Source organism: Manihot esculenta, chromosome 2, assembly GCF_001659605.2.
Source record: "Manihot esculenta cultivar AM560-2 chromosome 2, M.esculenta_v8, whole genome shotgun sequence".
Classification (NCBI taxonomy): Eukaryota; Viridiplantae; Streptophyta; class Magnoliopsida; order Malpighiales; family Euphorbiaceae; genus Manihot; species Manihot esculenta.
The window spans coordinates 873405-895107 of NC_035162.2; the positions used below are offsets into that span (position 1 = coordinate 873405).

The 21703-nt window shown below is 37.1% G+C and overlaps 3 protein-coding genes and 1 pseudogene across 3 annotated transcripts; 1 reads left to right on the forward strand and 3 right to left on the reverse strand.

Annotated features, from left to right (window-relative positions):
* Positions 1-6441: 6441 nt before the first annotated feature.
* Positions 6442-8525, forward strand: LOC110608443 (probable E3 ubiquitin-protein ligase RHA4A). Its single transcript, XM_021747659.2, has 3 exons — positions 6442-6867; positions 7138-7223; positions 7880-8525. The coding sequence occupies exons 1-3, from the start codon at positions 6649-6651 to the stop codon at positions 8301-8303; spliced, it is 729 nt and encodes a 242-aa protein (XP_021603351.1). The 5' UTR covers positions 6442-6648; the 3' UTR covers positions 8304-8525.
* A 20-nt stretch (positions 8526-8545) lies between these two features.
* LOC110608445 lies at positions 8546-11432 on the reverse strand (annotated as a pseudogene).
* Positions 11433-12370: 938 nt separating this feature from the next.
* LOC110609261 (cellulose synthase-like protein G3) lies at positions 12371-16201 on the reverse strand. The gene is made up of 6 exons (XM_021748716.2): positions 15390-16201; positions 14336-14485; positions 14119-14244; positions 13580-14023; positions 13155-13502; positions 12371-13033 (listed from the first exon to the last, which is right to left on the reverse strand). The coding sequence occupies exons 1-6, from the start codon at positions 16071-16073 to the stop codon at positions 12482-12484; spliced, it is 2304 nt and encodes a 767-aa protein (XP_021604408.2). The 5' UTR covers positions 16074-16201; the 3' UTR covers positions 12371-12481.
* A 13-nt stretch (positions 16202-16214) lies between these two features.
* On the reverse strand, positions 16215-20921 carry LOC110609262 (cellulose synthase-like protein G3). The gene is made up of 6 exons (XM_021748717.2): positions 20224-20921; positions 18207-18356; positions 17927-18052; positions 17394-17837; positions 16972-17319; positions 16215-16853 (listed from the first exon to the last, which is right to left on the reverse strand). Exons 1-6 carry the CDS (start codon positions 20896-20898, stop codon positions 16320-16322), a joined length of 2277 nt encoding a protein of 758 aa, XP_021604409.2. The 5' UTR covers positions 20899-20921; the 3' UTR covers positions 16215-16319.
* Positions 20922-21703: the final 782 nt, after the last annotated feature.

A 21703-nucleotide genomic window follows, 5' to 3' on the forward strand; every position in this document is an offset into this window, starting at 1 on the left:
GCCTCTTCAATCCGGCGATCCACGGACTCCCAGAGGGAGTGGTCGCGAGCGTCCACCTCCATAAAAAGACCCGTCACCTAGTAAGGGAAAACAACCGTCAAAAGAAAGAAATAAAGAAGACCAAAAGAGAGAGAAAATAATTTACCATCAAAAGCATCTCCTTGATTGTATTCCCGAGCTCTTCACGAGATCGGGATCGGAAGGACGCTTGCTCCTTGGTAGAACTGGCTAAAAAACCAGTAAGGGCAAGCAGGCGTGGATCTGAGGCCTCTGTAGCTCCGCCGAACATCCATTCTCTAAGAAATTCGGTGATGGCATTGGCCGGAGATTGAGAGTTGATGTCCGCTACGTTCAGAGTATCGTTGTCAGTAGAAGACAATAGAGGTACAACAGGAACATCTTTTCCTTTCCCAATAGGAGGAAGGGCAGGAGAAGATCCTTTGGAAGCCCTGGGCTTCTTCTGGGCAGGAGGAGGGGCAGACGTTCCATGAGGCGCTGGACGCTTGTCCCCGGTTTTCCCTACGGGGTCTCCAGACTCAGACCTGACCCCCACAGGGGCAGGAGCATCCCTGGCAGGCGCCTCCAAGACGTCATCCTCCACAAGGACGATCTCTTTTCCCTTCCCAGGGGCCTCCTCATCCTCGGTAATGGGGGACTTAAATTTTCCCCCTGACACCTCTTCAGAAGAATGAGCAAGACCCAACTGTGCTTGTTCAACGACCTCGGTCTGCTCCACAATGGCTAGAGAAACTTCCCTCACACCCTCTGAAGAAGCTTGAGCAGACTTAGGCTCTTCAGTAGGCTTAATAGTCAAGGCCGACTTGCCACAACTAGATGGCCGAAATGACTTAGAGCCTCGAGAGCTCAGCTTAGGATCTCGAGAGGAAGCCTTGGTAGGAGGTCGGCTAACTTTCTTGGAAGAAGCAACTTGAGCCACCTCTGCAGCGACCTCAGGCACCGAACGCCCAGCCCGAAGGGCATCGAAAATTGCATGCATATTATCCCGAGACAGGACTAAGTTCTTCGGATGCCTGATCTCTTCCATTTTAACGTCAGAAGCTGCAAAAACACGAAACTATAAAGGATTAGCGCATTTTATAATATCATTTACAAAGAAGAAACGGAATCACTGGGCGAGGCACTATACCCGTGTCCCGGATATCCCTAAGATTAGACACGAACATACACTTCTCGACGTCATACTTTCTCTCAACAGAAGTCAGTCGAAGCAACCCCACCTGCTTAATAAGGCTCAATCGGGGCAGGTCATTGCAACCCGGAGGAACATCCTCCCAACTTAGATCCACTTCCCATGATAAGGCGGATTCTAATTTCAGCTCCGCCACAAGAAAATTCTCAACCCATCCCTTTATGGAATCCTTGTAGCCCGTGAAAAGAGACAACCCACTACGGGGGGAAAAATAATAGAAATTCTGAACCGCCCTAACGAGACGGAAGAAAGTGACGAACAGACAGGCCGTGGGTGTGAAACCCCAGCTTCGGCAGATGGATTCGAAACAACTCATGAACAGAATAGAATTTGGGGATAACATCCGGGGGGTTACTACGAAGTATCGGAAAACCTCGACAAAAAAAGGAGTAAAAGGGAAAGGTAGACCGAAATCCCTCTGTTTGAGGAAAAAGATTATACACGCCCCCTCTGGGGATCCATCAAACCAGGTGGGGAGGGTTTGGAAGAACTATCCTTTCATTTTGGAAAGGAGCTCGAATAAGATAAAGCGGAGTATCTAAATACCTCCGAGAAATATGTTTATTTATGGTAGAAGAAGTGATATGCGACCTAAGATTAGCGACATCTGGGAGCTTTGGACCCTCCATGGAAGAACAAAGAAGCGTACCTGAAAACGCAATAGGGTGGAAAAAGCAGAAGAAGTTGCAGGAAAACAGAGAGTAGAAGAGAGCGAGTTTCTTCAGAAGACAGGGAGAATTCGAAGTGAAAGGCAATAATGAGATGAAACGTTGTTCTGAGCAGTTTTGTCTTGGAGCGGCGCGATCATTAATTGCTCTCGAAGTTTACCCTCTCAACGGTTAGATAATAACCGGCGAGAAGGTAAAGGGGCAAGGAGATGACCGCTGGGCTTCTCCACCCCTACAAAGGGCCAGGCCCACGATAATAGCCCATCAGCCGAAGGCCCACACGCTATCTACATAAGATAAACCCAAATTGTCAAAACCTTGAGACCGAGCTCCAATTGAATCTCTCGCTCAGGACGATCTGACATGCAAAATGCACATCATCACCGCTCAGGCAGTAAAAACTAAGGAAAAAGAGTAAGTCATAGAAAGACCCAAGGAGACAAACAGGGGGAAGCATGATAAAGGTCAGACCAGCCTATCACCTAAGAAGGATCATCATTAAGCAAAGGCCAGGAGCCCAGAACGAAGCGATGAAGACGCCTCGGAATCCTACAAAGTTATGGGTCAGAAGCTCAACCCATTGATTAAAAGCAAAGCTCACTGGTCGGTTAGTCCAGCTCGGAAAAAGTAAATTGAAAGCTAAGGGAACTTAGAGCTCGGCTCATTGAACGCAGACAAAGCTCACAGGTCGGTTAGTCCAGCTCGGAAAAAGTAAATTGAAAGTTATGGGTCAAAAGCTCAACCCCTTGATTAAAAGCCGAGCTCGCAGGTCGGTTAGTCTCGCTGGGATAAAGTAAACCGAAAGCGAGCTCGCAGGTCGGTTGGTACAGCTCGAAAAGAGTAAACTGAAAACTCAGACTGGCTAAATGGATTCTGGGTCGGATCAATTAAAAGGCAAGAAGGAAAAAACAACATCGTAGACTTCTCAAAGAAAACCACAAAAACAGTCTCAACATCTCATTCATAATAAAGAAGGAACAGTTCGGATATGAACGAAAAAATGAAAGTTTCATTACAGCACGTTACGAATACCCACATTACAGAATAAAAAGCTATCCTCAGAGGATTTACATGACCAGGTACATCATCTATGTTTACATCACTATCACCTATCACACTATCCTAGTTTTCGATACAGAGGAACTCTCGGATACGGAAAACGAGCCCTGTAGGCCGGCCGAGTTCTGCTTCGTTATTATAGGGGAACTGAACAAGTTGATTCCCATAAGTATTTCTCACTGTTCCCCTGTAGGCAAACATTCGGTTGCCCAAGTGTGATTCACGGTACATTCGAACAAGCTCAGATATTATATGTTGTTCGTATATCACGCATGAAAAACATAAGTCTTCGAGTTACGGCTTCAAGAAGATCACAGAGCATATATTCGAAGGCATTGATGGAAGCTTGACTGAGTGCAGCAGATCTCAGCCTCTCATAATACAGGTATTCGACACCCAAGGGGACAATAAATTGATCATTTCCGCCACCTCCATTTATATCAAAAGCAGACAACAAGGGAATCGGGGAAATTTCCTTCTCGAAGGAAGGTAAAGTCAAAGCAGACCCCTCAACAGCCCATAGCCTCTTCGGAGCACGAACAACAACCAGAGGAGGAGGCCAGCCAGACGATCTGGGTAGAACAGTTTCAACGACTTGCCAAATGGCCCTACCCATCAACCGCCCTACTAGGAGGACCTTTGAAGCAACCTTCAGACTCCCTCGAGGTAATATCAGATTTTCAAGAGGTTTGGACTGACCCATCTTTATCTCAGGTACTGCAAAAAGTTCCAAACAGAGATAAGTCAGGATAATCTTTTGTCAAGATAATGAAAGCAAGATTAAAGCAAACCTCTGGGGCAACAAAGCAATGAAGCTCCAGGCTCACCTCAATCCGTTTGAAGAAGGCGTCAAATAGATCCTTTGCAGAAAAAACAGGAGAATCTCGCTGGAAGAAGGAAATAGACAGAGGGCTGGAAGGAAAGACTCCCTTTCTCCGACAAAGAGCCTAAGAGTGAAGAGGAGTTGACGCTGATATATACTCAAAATCTGAAGTCTTAGCGCAAAGTAAAGTAACTCTAGACTCTGAGCCCGAGATATCAGGAACTTTAAAAGATATTCATGGAAAAGGAAAAAAGAGGCATGTCCAGGCGATAATGACAGGAAAGTAAAAAGAGCAGAGTATACGAGGGGCAAGGAAAGGCCAGAAAGGGAAAGAGGCAGATAGGATTCAAGAAATGAGGAATGACAAAAAGATGAAAGGGAGTTATGAAGGCACCTACACGCGAACAGGCGCGGTCATAATGGTTCTCGATATTCACCCCCTCGGCAGTCGGAGCAATAACTGCCAAGAAGGTGAAGGGGCAATTGATGACCGCTGGATTTCCCTACCCCCAATCTTGGGCCTAGATTACGGCCACGGCCCATGAAAGGAAGGCCCGCACGCCCTCTCAAGTAAAATGGGCCCGGATCATCAGACCCCTGAGGCCGGACTCAACCAGATTCTTCCTCATCGAGATCGGCCCAGTCCGTATAACCTCCCCACGGATTCCTTCTCCTCCTGGGTTCATCGTCCAGCCCAGCTCTCGGCCCAGCCCAGAATCCAGAACGAGACTCGTCATACAGCCTGGCAGATCCGCTCAAGTGTACGCACGGAGGAGAATCAGAGGCCGTTACGCATGGAGCAGGCGCCTGATACCCTCGTACGCCCATATCTGTATGGCAGAGACACGTGGTCCAATCATGGGAGAGCCGTTATACGTCACCAACAAGCAGGAAGAAAAGGATAAAAGGGATACCCCTCTAGAGAGATAGGCCAAGTTTTATTCTTCAATACAAAAACCCTTGTAAAACCCTATTCTATTGGATCTCAGATCATCAGTGCTCAAATAAATTGATAATATGATCAATATCATTTAGTTTTATCGGTCTATTTAGAGATCGATAAATCATACATTTGAATATTATAAATTTGATATTGACCATAATTTATGTTCAAATTAGATATCATGTACATGTTCTGTTTATTAGGTTTTATCAGACTATCGATCTTCATATTAATTAGATAGTCATAACGTCTTGCTAGAGACCGCTTATTATTTTTGAGTCTTATTGGACTGGATCTATTGTCAATTAATGTGAGTTTATTAAATCACACATAATAAAACGTTATTGATGCGTGTTATGTCATATTTATGGACTAAGATCCCATTAGTATAATTAATAATAATATTAATAAAAAATATTATTATTATTAATATTAATTATTTATAATTATTATAAACTAATAATATTTGCAATCTATCTACAACGGTTACATATAGAAGGTTTTTTCTTTTTCTTTTGAAAATGAATTATTGCACAGATATATTGGTATATGCGATTGTGTGCCTATTACGATTATCACAACTGTTTTATGAAAAGTTTTGAGAGAGTACGAGTAAACAGAAAACACTTTTTATGAGAGTTTTATAGAAAGCGTGAGGAGTATATAGTTAATCCATCCATTTAAAGAGTTAGCACTATAGACGGAAACATTCATATGAATACCATTAAGAGTGTTCATTTCAGAAGCAGCACGCTATCAGTCCTAATAAGAATTTTAAAATCTAAATGTTAGTTTTTCTATCATTCCTTTTCAATTAAATGAAGTATTTGGATTCTGTGGGGAAATAGAGATTTTTTATTTTTTTTGTTGCGTATTTTTAAGTTGCAGTGATCTTTAAACTTCCTTTATTACAAAATAACCCAAAATATCCAAAAAAAAAACATATACAAGAGAAAAAAAATCATATAAATCCATCTCAATTAGGAAACAATTTAGTGGAATCCATTATAGTATTGTAAGTGTGCTTTAGGTTTTATGTTTAGTTTTGTTTCTTTTTGAAATGGTATGCTATAGATTTTTTTAATGCTTAATTTTGGTGTTTATGTAATGATAAAAAGTTCAAATCACAAACACTCACTTTTTTAAGGTAATCCATGATAGAGTTAGATCTTCCATTTACATCCCACTGCAGAAAACAAACAAACTTCCATGTTGTCAGGTTAGGTTAACATCTAATTGCATCAACTTGCTAAACCTATTTTGTGTCTGAAAGTTATCAGGGAGCAGACCTGCCAACCATGGACAAGGGTTTAAGAGCTTTCACAATCTTGCTTGAGGAAGAATACAAAAGGAAACCCAACTGCTAAAAGCAGTTTTCTTGAGGTGGGAAAGAAAAATCCACCAATATGAAGTTGGATGGTTGGCATGTAGCACTTATTTCAACTAAGTAACATCCAAAGATGAAACTTTTTACCAAATCAATCATTTTTACCATGTGTTTTTCAATTGTGCAATTGAGTCTAGCTTTCTTATGCTAGTCCTGGCATTTAAAGGCTTGCTAATGATAATGTTGTCCATGCTTGAAGAATGAAGACAAATTGATCTCAGTGCTTGGTGAGGAGTACGGACCCACGCCTTAGTGGAGAGACATGGGCTTGTCCCATCATTGATAAAGGCAGAATATATACTATCATGTAAATTTGATCTCAAAAGCTCTATGCTGGCTTCTATATTTTAACTAAAGTTGAATTATTAAAGCATCCTTTTCTCCAATCTAATAGAAATCCTTAACTACCACTGTGTCTCTCTCTGTGAATGACAAATACCAACTACATCTCTCCATAAATACACTCAACAAGGCTCTTTGTACCTTCCGTATGCATCTCTTCTAACGCTGAACTACACATTGGTGTCTGTGTCTAAATCTTTTGAAGCTTGGAGACTCATGGGTTTTACTCCTACTGCAACACCTCCTCATCTTTATCCTCAAGAACTTCAACTTAAGCTTTACCAGGCTTTCATATTTTCAATTCCTATTCTCTTCTCCATTATACTGTTCCTCTTGTTTTACTTGTTCTATCTCAAGAGAAGGCCTACCTCAGTCTCATCTCCTACTCAGATTCTTCCAACAAGCTCTAACCAGTCTACTCAACCTGTGCTCTCTGTAAGTCCTCTCCTTCTCTCTGTCATGCACCCGTGCACGTACACACACACACATGTAAAGTAAAAGTAGAGAAAGTGGAGCATTTCTTTTGTGCTGTGCTAAGTAATATTGCACTATAGCGTCATAGTTTGCCATTGATGAGCTCTTTCTCTCTCTCTCTCTCTCTCCCTCTCCTTGTGTGTGTATGTAATTGAAAGCTAAAATTGCTTTTGCAACCAAAATATTTTTGTTGTTTTGAGCTGATTCTTTTCTTCATGATCATATGTGTAGGTTTGTCAGATTGGTTTGAAGAAAGAGATCAAAGATAAGCTTCCAATTGTGTTATTTGATGAAGAATTAAAGACAAGAGAATCACAGTAAGTTCTGAGATTAGAGTATTAAATACCATATAGGACTATGCTATATATGGTTATGGCATTGAAGTGGTAGTGCGTTTTATAATTTATGGTGCACTATGAACATGCGCAAAAGATAGTAGTGTTATATCACATTCTTGATAAGCCCAACAAATCACTCAGAAATGGACCCCCTGAAAGTGACCCCTATAAAGTTTATCCAGGTAGTGTCCATGAAACACCTGTCCTTAGTTAATAATGGCAGTAGAGAAACTTATTTATTCTCTTAGGAAATTTTTGGTATGGGTTTGGTTAAAAATATGGAATTTCTGATAAATTAAAAATGTCCTTTGAAGATTGATAAATGTTGCAGACTAGCAGGTGCTTAAATTTCCAATTCTGGAGTCCTTTTGGTGGTTCACGTTGCCATTTTTTTCATATAATTTGACTGGAGATTCTCTTGGGTAATGAACGGTTCTGACCAATTTGGACAATTCCAATTCCTAACCAAAGAAAGTGCAGCAGCATAAATTCCAAAGAAAACTGGGCTTTGAATTCTTTGTATAATTACCACCAGGAATTTAGCAGAACTTTCAATTTATGCTTAAGAAATTTCAGTTCATATACTGAAGCATCCACCGTTCAATCAATCATCTGAAAGATTCTTTCTTTTGCAGGTGTTGTGTTTGCTTGGGGGAATTTGAGATCAAAGAGGAGTTGCTGCAAATCCCATCATGCAAACATGTGTTTCACATTGAATGTATTCATCATTGGCTGCACTCAAACTCAACATGTCCACTTTGTAGATCTTTTGTCATCCCCACCACCAAACTTGATAATCTGGCCCAATCTGGTGGACATGAGACACCCATAGAGCAAGATAATCCAAACTCCAACTACCATACGCAGATTGCATCAGAACAGCAGCAGCAACAACAACAAGCTGAGTTCAGCCACAGCCTTGTGATACCTATAGAAGAATCATCAAGTGCAGAAGCTTGTTCAATGGCATCAGCTGGCTCACCCGAGCTTTCCATTTCCACAGAGAATGGAAGGGGTTGTTCAAGTCAAGAATCTGTTGCTATAAATATCCAAACATAGTAACAAACAGATGAAACCATTTTTCCTTCTTTATGAAGCTGATATTAATAAAATAGATAGGTCAAAGCCCTCAGGGCATACACTTTTATACAAATGAATTATCCTTCAAATTTCTTTCTTTTCAAAAATTTGGAGGCAGAGGAGGCTGGGGTTGAGATTAAGTGGCAGATTGAGAGGCAAATGTAATATTCCCTTTTCTTATAATAGTTCAAATTTTCTTAAGGCGTTCGAAATGACAGATTGAAAGGCAAATGGCAAATGCCATTTCCTGGTTAAAAGTGGAGTAAGATTGACTAGTTACAATATTACTGATAGTATGCTTTTCACAATCTTATTCGTTGAAGCAGAATCATTAAGGAAATATGCAAGTTACATTAACAAGTCTTCTCTTGCTAAAAAATGAAAGAAGCTACTATGTAAAGAGCCCATGCCAGAAATGCTGCAGTGAGAGTGATCCTGACGGGCAATTTTCCCTCATCCTTTCTGAAGACCATTGCTTCATATATTGGCCAAAAGTTCACAACCATGAATCCTGCTATGAACATTTGGATTAGAAGCCCCTCTAATGAATTGCCGCCTTTGAGAACTTGTGCCAGCCCCAGAATAAGTGCCACTAAGTTGATCAATGCTGCCGTTGTTAGCGGCACAAACATGGGCGATGGGACTCCAAAATCAAAGATCCCTTGGTCGTATCTCTTACTTTGCTCAGCATCAACTACTTTGCTGGTCAAACTGAAGCCCAGAGTCGAAATGCCCAAGGACTTGAGCAAGAATTCAAGTGATCCAAACAATAAACATGTGAGTCCTCTTATGGTCCAAATCCTTTGATCGTTCCACCACATTTGGAACGTCCCCTTAGCAGAGACAAAGTCGAAATAATCCTGACTATATGCCCCCAGGAAAAGGAATGGATACAGGAGAAACCATGATTCAGAGACCTGCAATGCATTTTCCAATACTCTAAGAAACTTGCGGAAGCATTAAATCATTGGAATTATATTTAATTATGTTAGACTTAGATGTTCTTTTCGATTAAATATGCTCTGAAACATCACCCCCCTCCCCCCCAAAAATATTTTAGATGTTGCATACCTTTGGAAAGACACAGAGTTGGTTGATGAGAGCCAGCTGGGGAAGAAAAGCATATGTGGTTATAGGAATCGACCAAATGGGCCAGAATGCATACTGTGAATAAAGTAGGGACATGAAAAGACCCATTTGTCTGATTCCATATATTATTGGGCTATATTTTGAGAAGCCCACCTCAAAAACGCCAACAGCCCACCGCTTCTGTTGATTCAACAAATCCACCAAGCTGATGGGGGCATTCCCCAGAAACGCTGGCCTATCTGGATTGCAAAACATGGATCTCCAACCCTCGCATCGCAACTGATAACCCGTAAAAAGGTCCTCAACTAACGAACCATATCGAAAGCCCATCTGTACTCAGAATTAAATTAGGCAATTATAAAAGGATTTGAAAGTCATAAAATAAACGACTCGGTTGATAATTTACCTTGGAGCCCCAGGTAGTTTGGTTCTCATAGTTACAACCTGCTACGTGATAAGCTAATGTCGAAACTTCTGGGGACTGTATGGGCTTGTCTACCACATGATTTGGACTAACTCTGGGATTTCTGGGGAAATAAAGCTGGATGGGCCACCAAAGAATGCTCTCCTGGAGAAGAAGCAGTTGGTCCCAACATGATTGGCGCCCCCTAACCCATCAAATCCCATAGGTTGAATTTGAAACAAACGTTTAAATTGACAACCATATATGTCATTTTTATTAATCCCTTGAAAATGCTGAGGAAATTGTATGTATGAATATCTGGAACGAATTTCAGGATCCCAATAGTAACACAAAATCATAAAAATGGTCTGTGAATCGTTGGACGTCATATCACAATCTAGGGTCAAGATTATGGGTGCATTGGTCATGGCAGCCGATACTCGTAACTTCAAGATAATTTAAAAAGATAATAATCAATTACTATATTCTTGTTGTTTCTTTTTATAAAAAAATATAGTAAAAAATATGGAATACCATACCAAAACATTCAAAGCACCAGCTTTAAAGCGATGATGTGAAGCGGTATTTTTCTCTCTAGAAACATAAATAAGATTTGGCATGAAATTTCCACTAACATCCCTGTTCTTGTTATTTGCTAATAAAATCTGCTTAGAAGTAATGTAATTATTCGTATAATGAAAACGGTCAATAAACATAAACGAGTAAATACATTAATAATTAAGGAAATACAAACCTGAATAATAGTAAGATGATTTCGGATGGTAAATTTAAGAGTCTATTGATTGAAAATCTGACGTTCTTCGTCACTAGTAATATACTCATCTTCAATTTTTCCCTTCTCCATAACATGCTCCACCCTTATTTTCATACTCTCATACATCATCTGTGACACAAAACACTTAATTTTCTCATCTATATTTTAACACAAAAATACCATTTTTTTAATCATTCATATTAAATGCAAAAAAAAAAAAATCAACTTGGTATTTTAAAAAATGCGGATATAAAAAGTCACTATAATAATCTATTATTAATGAATATTAGAAGAAGACTTATTATTATTATTTATAGATAAAAATAGTACAAATGTAGAAGTAGGGACCTTTAAAAAATATTTTTGGCCGCGCCTGGCTAAGAATCACAATGAAACATGACGAGAGCACAGGACGTCTCTTGTTTGTTTTTAGTTTGTTAAAGATTCAAGCCATCTTCATTTCGGCTGTACTCGCACCCCTAGGCACTACGTACATGCATACAAGCTCAGTGTTTATTTTAAAAATAAAAAATTGTGGAGGATTAGGTTCCAGTTTCCTAGAGAAAATAAAATATGTATCCCATAAAAGTTAAAATCACTGCTTTTCTCAATGTAATTCATCAGATGGTAACAATAACTTGTGTAGTAACAGCATGAAATATTGCAAAATCAAAGATTAACAAGTAGTGGTTTTGTAATTACCTTAATCTCCACAGTTTCAGATGAAGAAGAATAGTTTGATTCGAAATAGGATTCAGGGCTCCTCCTCACAACATTGTTCCTTCTGCAAAATGGTAACCAATGCGCGGCGAACTTAGCCGCCTCCATGAAAGCAAAAAGAGTAAGTGCAGAGCCTCCGTCATCCGACACGTATACTGAAAGCTTCTCTGTTGGATAATCGTAACCCATAACTGATAAAGCCGTGTTCACAACGCTCATGGGTGGTTCCTTGGTGGGATCCGCCGTGCATATAAACACATCAAGCGCTGGGTAATCACTTCTTTTAATAACCTTGTCAAGGTTTTCGGGGAATTCTTTGCGTTGGATTGGATACAGACGAGAAGCCTGACCTGTGGACTACATGAAGGCAAGAACAAGATCGGAGATAAACAGTATGAGGTTTATGAAGAAGGAGACCAGTGTTGTGGAGCTGATCAGGAGTCTTTGTAAGTGGTGATAAAACAGAGCTAAAAGCGCACACAAGTAAACTAAGGCAAATACGCGGTTGAATTTCACGATAGGGAGAAGCTGAACCGAGTGCAACGGATGAATATGGGTTGTTTTGGCGGTGATGCAGCTTTCTGGCCTTGGACCCTCCATGTTTTCGGGTTGAATGTGAAGTAGAAAAAGAGATGATCGTATGTGCTCATTTATATATAGGAAACACAGTAAGACACGTGCAAGCATACCAACAAATATAATCCTCATGCAAGGATTCGTAAGATTAGCAATATTTTCTTTTAGCAAGTTTGTAAGCTTTAGAATTGATTTCTGCAGAAATGTATAATTTTGAAGTTAAATATAATCTCTTGCATTTATGTAATTTCAATTAAAAATCGAGATCACAGTTTTAAAAATAATTTCAGTATTATTAATTAAGGTCTCCGCTAAGGTGTTACTGAAAGTTATGAATAGGAGAGTCAAATGAAAAGATAATAAAATTTTTTAATTTATATGATTTAAAAATAATTTTTAATTTATGCTATTATAGAGTTTTTAAAGTTTCAAAGAAGAGTTTTTTTTTTTTTTTTACATAGATGTTGTCATCACAGATATTGATTTTACAAATATAAATAATTAAGAAGCAGTTTGATCGTAAAAATATACAAGTGATAGGATCCCTTAACAATCTTATTTGTCTTTATAGTGCAATGTAAAGCATAAGACATCCTAGTTACTAAAAATGAAAGAAGCTACTATGTAAAGAGCCCATGTCAGAAATGCTGCAGTGAGAGTAATCTTGACAGGCAATTTTCCTTTATCAATTCTGAAGACCATTGCTCCATAGATTGGCCAACAATTCACAACCCCAAATCCTGCTATGAACATTTGGATCACGAGTCCCTCCAAAGAATCGCTGCCCTTGAGAAATTGTCCTAGACCCAGAATAAGTGCCACTAAGTTGATCATTGCTGCCATTGTTAGCGTAACAAACATGGGCGACGACACTCCAAAATCAAAGATTCCTTGTTCGTATCTCTTACTTTGCTCGTCATCAACTACTTTGCTGGTCAAACTGAAGCCAAGAGTCGAAATGCCAAAGGACTTGAGCAAGAATTCAAATGATCCAAACAAAAAACATGTGAGTCCTCTTATGGTCCAAATCCTTTGATCATTCCACCACATTTGGAATGTCCCCTTAGCAGAGACGAAGTCGAAATAATCCTGCCCATATGCCCCCAGGAAAAGAAATGGATACAGGAGAAACCATGGTTCTGAGACCTGCAATGCATTTTTCAATTCCCTAAGAAACTTGCAGAAGGCTTAAACCAATGCAATTGAGATGCCCTTTTCCATTAAATATGCTGTGGAACTTTTCCTAATGATTTTGGAAGCTGCATACCTTTGGGAAGATGCGAACTTGATTGATGAGAGCTAGCTGGGGGAGAAAAGCATATGTGCTTATCGGAATTGACCAAATAGGCCAGAATACATACTGTGAGTAAAGTAGGGACATAAGAAGACCCATATGTTTGATGCCATATATCAATGGGCTATATTTTGAGAACCCCACCTCAAAGACGCCAATAACCCACCGCTTCTGTTGGTTCAACAAATCTACCAAGCTGATGGGGGCATGCCCCAGAAACGATGGTCTATTTGGATTGCAAAATATGGACCTCCAACCCTCACAATGCATTTGATAACCTGTAAAGAGGTCCTCAACTAACGACCCATATCGAAAGCCCATCTGTATTCGCAATTATATTAGGCAAATATTCACGGGTCCGAAAGTGATAAACTAAACGATTAGGTTCATAAACTTACCTTGAAGCCCCAGGTGGTTTGTTTCTCATAATTGCAATCGGCCACATGATGAGCCAATGCCAAGACTTCTGAGGACTGTATGGGCTTGTCTACCTCATGACTTGGACTCAATCCAGGGATTTCTGGGCAAACAAAGTTGGATGGACCACCAAAGAATGCTCTCCTGGAGAAGAAGCAGTTGGTCCCAAAATAATCGACACCCCCTAGCCCATCGAACCCCATGGGTTGAATTTCAAACGCACGTTTAAATTGACAAGCATATATGTCATTTTTGTTAATCCCTTGAAAATGTTGTGGAAATTGAATGTATGAATATTTAGCATAAATTTCAGGATCCAAATAGTAACACAAAACCCTTTTTAGAGTATGCGGATCATTAGACTGCATGTCACAGTCTAGAGTCAAGATTACGGATGCATTGGTCATGACAGCAGATACTCGTAGCTTCAAAATAATTTGATAAAAAAATAATAATAAGTTATCAATTCTACACTTAAAATTTTAAAGAAAAATATAACTGGTAAAGTGAGACAGCATACCAAAACATTTAAAGCACCGGCTTTAAAACGATGATGTTCAGAAGTGCTCTTCTCTCTAGAAATATAAATTAAATTAGGCATAAAATGCCCACTAACATCCTTGTTCTTATTATTTGCTATTAAAATCTGCTTAAAGTTAATGTAATTGTTAGTATAATACGAAAATGGTTAATTAAAATAAAAAAGCAAATAAAATCATAATTAAGAAAATGCAAACCTGAATAACATTAGGATGATTTTGAATGGTAAATTTATGAGTCCATTGATTGAAAATCTTGTGTTCTTCATCACTAGTAATATACTCATCTTCAATTGCTCCCTTCTCCATGACATGCTCCACCCTTGCTTTCATGCTCTCATACATCATCTGTCACACACAACTTAATTTTCTCATCTATTATTCTAACACAAAATACCAGTTTCTTAATTATTCATATTAAATGTCTTTGCTTTTTCATTTCTTCTTGGTTGATGACCTTTTCTCATTCAAGACAACCTGGAAAACCCATGCTATTGCACCATCGTCAATTACCATTGCAAAAACATTATATTGTTTTAAATATTTTTTCGCACATCCTTCGTCTGTTTAATGAAGCCTTTATTTGGTTGATAAGAAAAAATATAAAAATATGTTAATATATTTTTAAAAAATATAAAAATTAACTTAAATAGTGATAATATTTAAAAATTAAATAATAAATTTCACTTTATACAAATACTATTATATTATTTAAGGGACCTTTATAAATTAAAATTGATGGGTGGCACCTGGCTAAGAATCAGAATGAATTTTAATTTGTTACGATTCTGTATATATGTATGCATTTTTATTTTTTAATTTAATCAGGATGACATCGTCTAATCAACCTTTTACCTTTTGAATCTATCTTCATTTCGGCTGTATTAGCACCGCACGGCACTAGGTACATGAATACAAGCTCCATGTTTTTTTAAAAATAAAAATAACAAAAAATTCCTAGACAAAATAAAATATTTATCCCATAAAAATTAAAATCACAACTTTTCTTTAAGCCAATTTATGAGATAGTAACTATAATTTAGTCTCTTTTTAAATACTACATTTATTCCGTGACAAATATTGTTTTAGAGGTTTTCTTTCCTCAAATTATTAGTTATTTGAGAATTTTTTAATTAACTTGTGTAATTAAATAATATTGTGGATTAGTTTCGACTTAGCATTTTAATTAACTTATGTAACAGCATGAAATATTGCAAAATGAAAGATTAAGAACCGGTGGTTTAATAATTACCTTAATCTCCACAGTTTCAGATGAAGAAGAATAATTTGATTCAAAATAGGATTCAGGGCTCCTCCGCATAACATTGTTCCTTCTGCAAAATGGTAACCAGTGCTCGGCGAACTTAGCCGCCTCCATGAAAGCAAAAAGAGTAAGTGCAGAGCCTCCATCATCCGATACATACACCGAAAGCTTCTCTGTTAGATAATCGTAACCCATAACTGATAAAGCCGTGTTCACTACGCTCATGGGTGGTTCCTTGGTGGGATCCGCTGTGCATATAAACACATCTACAGCTGGGTAATCACTTCTTTTAACAACCTTATCAAGGTTTTCGGGGAATTCTTCGCGTTGGATTGGATACAGACGAGCAGCCTGAGCTGTGGACCACATGAAGGCAAGAACAAGATCGGAGATAAACAGTATGAGGTTTATGAAGAAAGAGACCAGTGTTATGGAGCTGAGGAGTCTTTGTAAATGATGATAAAACAAAGCTAGAAGGGCACACAAGTAAACTAAGGCAAATACGCGGTTGAAGGGCACGATAGGGAGAAGCTGAACCGAGCGCAACGGATGAGTATGGGTTGTTTCGGCGGTGGTGCACCCTTTTGACCTTAGACCCTCCATGTTTTCGGGTTGAATACGAAGTAGAAAAAGAGAGATGATAGGTGCTCGTTTTATATGTAGCAAGCACATCAGACACGTGCCGGCATACCAACCAAAGCGAATCCTTTAAAATAATTTTAATGTATGCTATTATTGAGTTTTTGAATTTTCAACAAGAAGATTTTTTCACATACATATTGTCGTCACAGACGTTGATTTTACAAATATAAATAATGAAGCAGTTTCCTATTTTATATATATATATAAGAGATAGGATCCCTTAAAAGTCTTATTTGTCTTCATGGTGCAATACAAAGCATAAGAAGAAAACCTTGTTTAAGCTACTATGTAAAGAGCCCATGTCAGAAATGCTGCAGTGAGAGTGATCTTGACAGGCAATTTTCCATTATCCTTTCTGTAGACCATTGCTTCATAGATTGGCCAACAATTCACAACCCAAAATCCTGCTATGAACATTTGGATCACAAGTCCCTCCAATGAATTGCCGCCTTTGAGAACTTGTGCCAGCCCCAGAATAAGTGCCACTAAGTTGATCAATGCTGCCATTGTTAGCGGCACAAACATGGGCGATGGGACTCCAAAATCAAAGATCCCTTGGTCGTATCTCTTACTTTGTTCATCATCAACTACTTTGCTGGTCACACTGAAGCCCAGAGTCGAAATGCCCAAGGACTTGAGCAAAAATTCAAGTGATCCGAACATAAAACATGAAACTCCCCTTACAGTCCAAATCCTCTGATCATTCCACCACATTTGGAATGTTCCCTTAGCAGAGACAAAGTCGAAATAATCCTGTCCATATGCCCCCAGGAAAAGAAATGGATACAGGAGAAACCATGGTTCAGAGACCTGCAATGCATTTCAATTCCCTCAGGAACTTGCAGAAAGTTAAATCAATGCAGTTGAGATGCCCTTTTCGATTAAATATGCTCTGGAACTTTTCCTAAGGATTATGGAAGTTTCATACCTTTGGGAAGATGCGAACTTGATTGATGAGAGCTAGCTGGGGAAGAAAAGCATATGTGGTTATCGGAATTGACCAAATAGGCCAGAATGCATACTGTGAATAAAGTAGGGACATGAGAAGGCCAACACGTCTAATGCCATATATGATTGGGCTATACTTTGAGAACCCCACCTCTAAGACACCAACAACCCACCGCTTCTGTTGATTCAACGAATCCACCAAGCTGATAGGGGCATTCCCCAGAAACGCTGGTCTATATGGATTGCAAAACATGGACCTCCAACCCTCACAACGCAGCTGATAACCCGTAAAGAAGTCCTCAACTAACGACCCATATCGATATCCCATCTGTGCACATAATTATATTAGGCAATGTATGGGTTCGAAAGTTATAAACTAAACGGCTTAGTTGATAAACTTACCTTGTAGCCCCAGGTAGTTTGGTTCTCATAATTACAACCGGCTACATGATAAGCTAAAGCCATGACTTCTGAGGACTGTATGGGCTTGTCTACAACATGACTTGGACTCAACTCAGGGATTTCTGGAGAAACAAAATTGGATGGGCCACCAAAGAATGCTCTCCTGGAGAAGAAACAGTTGGTCCCAACATGATTGGCGCCTCCTAGCCCATCGAACCCCATAGGTTGAATTTGAAACAAACGTTTGAATTGACAAGCATACATGTCATTTTTATTGACCCCATGAAAATACTGAGGAAATTGAATGTATGAATATTTGGAACGAATTTTAGGATCCGAATAGTAACACAACATTCGAAGAAGGGTTTGCGGATCGTTGGAATACATATCACAATCTAGAACCAATATTATTGGTGCATTAGTCATGATGGCCGACACTCGTAACTTCAAAACAATTTAATCAAAATAATAAGTTATTAAGTCTATAATTATTATTTAAGAAATAGATCTATTTGAGAAAGGTGATAACATACCAAAACATTTGAAGCACCAGCTTTAAAGCGATGATGTGTATTGCTGCTTTTTTCTCTAGAAATATAAATAAGATTAGGCATAAAATTGCCGCCAGCATCCTTACTCTTGTTATTTGCTAATATAACCTGCTTGGAATTAAGGTAATTATTAATATAATGAAAATGGCTGAAAGAAATCATATAATTAGGAGCAATCATGGACATAGTTGATATCAATTAACCATTCCAACATAAAATATAACGGAAGTTAATTTTGCATTATATGATTAATTATACCAACCTGAATAATGGTTGGATGATTTGCGATGGTGAATTTATGAGTCCATTGTTTAAAAACTTGGCACTCTTCATGGCTTCTGATGTACTCATCGTTTATTTTCCCTTTCTCCATAACATGCTCAACTCTCATCTTCATGCTTTCATACAACTTCTGTGACATGAGAAAAGCTAATTTTATCATCTATATTCTAACACAAACCATTAATTCCTTATCCATGTTCTCAAGAAAGAAAAATTACCTGGATTGTTTTTGAAAATAATAATAATAATAATAAAAGGATCACAAGATAAGGATACATATAGAATCCTTTTTTTAGAGTTAACATTCCAATTGATTTTCCTTACATATCATACAGTCAAGTGAGCTAATTAGCTACGAATAGAAATTTGATTTTAGTCTTTATTTGCAACAAATAAAAGTAGTCCATAACCTAAAGCAGGAGAAACGGATTTGAAAAAGAAATCATATAAGTGGCATGGAAAATTCTTATTAGATTAAATTCATTATAATCAACATATAAAAAATAATTTTATTTTTTTATCAAAATTAAAAAAAATCAGAAATTAATAAAATAAAACTTGAAATATTTTAAATTTAGTAAGATATATTTACTACTATGTTAAGTCCGTGGTGCAAATGGATCTCATATACTCTTTATTGAAATAGTTTTCTTTTATAAATATCTATTTATTTAGTACGAAAGAATTTGTTTCTCTTTCAATTTATAAAATTAATATTTTTAAATAAAAAAAATTATATATGATTTTATAAGAATTTATTTATTTTTTTATAAAATAAATTATACTAAACATAGTATTAATATTTTTATGATAAAATTTAACTTATTTATATTTTAAATTTATAATAAATGAGATTTAAATATTTATTGTATGTTTGTGCAACTCTCCTCTTACAGAAATATAATAATATCGATTTCAAAATTGTTTGGTCAAAACTGTAATTTTTTTTTTAAATGGAGTTGAAAATTGGAGGTTGAAGAATATGATTTTTTTTATATTTATTTAAATATATTTATTGTTAAATTTGCAATATTTTTATATATAATTATTAATTAAATGAACTACCGTTAAGTCTGTTAGTGCAATCTTTATATATAATTATTAATTAGTGATGTTAAATTTTCGACAAATAAGAAATTAGTGATATCAAATCTTAGCCGGCAACTTGCACTCCTAGACATGTGAAGATATTTGATGTTGATGCGTACCCACTTGCATAGCTCTTTCATGTTTGTGAAAATAAATAATTGTGATATGACAATCATTTTTTTCCTTTTCCATAATTATATAATGTGTAGAAGTGGTGTAAGAAAAGTATATGAAACGGCTGTGTTGAAAAATGCTAGCCATACTTTTCAAAAAATATCCTCTTATTCTAATTCTTTATATTCAGTCTTATAGTTTTTATTTATTTTTTAATTATCTTAAATTATTTTTTTAAATTATAGTAATATATAAATTAATTATTATTATTTTATTTTATTTTTAAATATATTTTTTAATATTTAATAAAATTTAATATATTTAAAATATATATAATTTAAAATAATAATATGAGATGGATGAATACTAATAACTACAACCACTGAAAACTCCAAAACATTAATTTCTGTTGTCTTAATTATCCGTCTTCATCTATTGAATACGTCACTAGCCCCACCTATATTAATATTTTAAAGTCGGAATATTCATTTTAATTCTTAGAATATGCGTTAATCCTTTTTTTTGAATCAATATGCGTTAATCCTTAACAAATAAACTTTTAAATTACTTTTAAGTTTAAATAAATTAAATTAAATCTTTAAATTATAAAAATATTCAATAGAAAATATATGAGCCATTCATTTAAATTTAAAAAATAGATTAAAAATTTTTCAATTTTTCAAATAAATTATAGTGCAGCCTCATTAGATTATAATCAAATTAATCAATAATAATAACTATGATTAATAAAATAAATTGATAGAAAAAGCTATAGTAGTATATACTTTGATTACCTTAATTTCGACGGTTTGAGAGGAAGTAGAATAATTTGATTCAAAATAGGATTCAGGGCTTCTCTGTAAAATATTGTTCTCTCTGCAAAATGGTAACCAATGTGCGGCAAACTTGGCAGCCTCCATGAACGCAAAAAGAGTAAGTGCAGAGCCTCCATCATCCGATACGTACACCGAAAGCTTCTCCGTTGGATAATCGTAACTCATAACTGATAAAGCCGTGTTCACGACGCTCATGGGTGGTTCCTTGCTCGGATCCGCAGTGCATATAAACACATCTATAGCTGGGTAATCACTTCTTGTAATAACTTTATCGAGGTTTTCTGGGAATTCTTTGCGTTGGATTGGATATAGGCGAGCAGCCTGAGCTGTGGACCACATGAAGGCAAGAACAAGATCGGAGATAAATAGTATGAGGTTTATGAAGGAAGAGATTGGTGTTGTGGAGCTGATGAGTCTTTGTAAATGGTGATAAAAAAAAGCCAGAAGGGCACACAAGTAAACTGAGGCAAATACGCGGTTGAAGGGAACGATAGGCAGAAGTTGAGCCGTGTGCAGTGGAGGAATATGGGTGGCGGTGGTGCGCCCTTTTGGCCTTAGAGCCTCCATGTTTCGTGGTGGTGTGGTTCTGCTATCGAACTGACTAAATATGAAATAGAAGATGCTAGTGATCATCTTTATGCAGCATGCAGCAAGACACGTGCAAGCACTAGACAAAGTGCAACACTCGTGCGAGAACTTTGTAGAATTAAAAAGATTTATAGGGGTTATTATTTGTTGGATTTAATTTTGAATCAAATTAAAATTATAAAATTAATTTATAAAAAATATTAACTAAAACTAAATTAAAAAATAATCCAATCAAATCGATTCAAATAGAAGGTAATAAAGAATTTCCTTTTAAAGTAAAATTCTTCATTTTCGGCCCGAACAATATTTCCAAAAGAAACCCATTGCAATGCTAACAATCAAATTTCAAAATCATAAGTAAAGTTCTCATCACAAGCTTATAGAATAATAATCAAACAGCGGCTTAAAAACTAAAAATTCAAGAACAAGAATACCGTTTTATTCGATCTACCATCTCATACCTTTACCCAAAAGCATTAAATTTCAAAATCTATAAAATAATCTCAAATTCCAATTGAAAAAATGAAATTTATATATAACCAAAATTTCAACACAAAATAATAAATCTATTAAACAAAATCTGAATACAAAATAATCAATCTTAAAAATGAAAGCACAGTAACCAATGCATTTGGAGGAGATTGATAGATACATTAATAAATCTGTGAGGATGATAGATCTATAAAGAGAAGTGGAGATTCATCCATCTGGTTGTTGTTGTTTTTTGAACTCTTGAAGAAAAAGGAAAAGAAAAAGACAAAGAGAAGGAAGAGGAGGAGATGGTCAGATGACAGCATATTATAGAACAGAGGAGGAGAAGATGGTGGTCGGCGACAGCTGGATCTTGGGG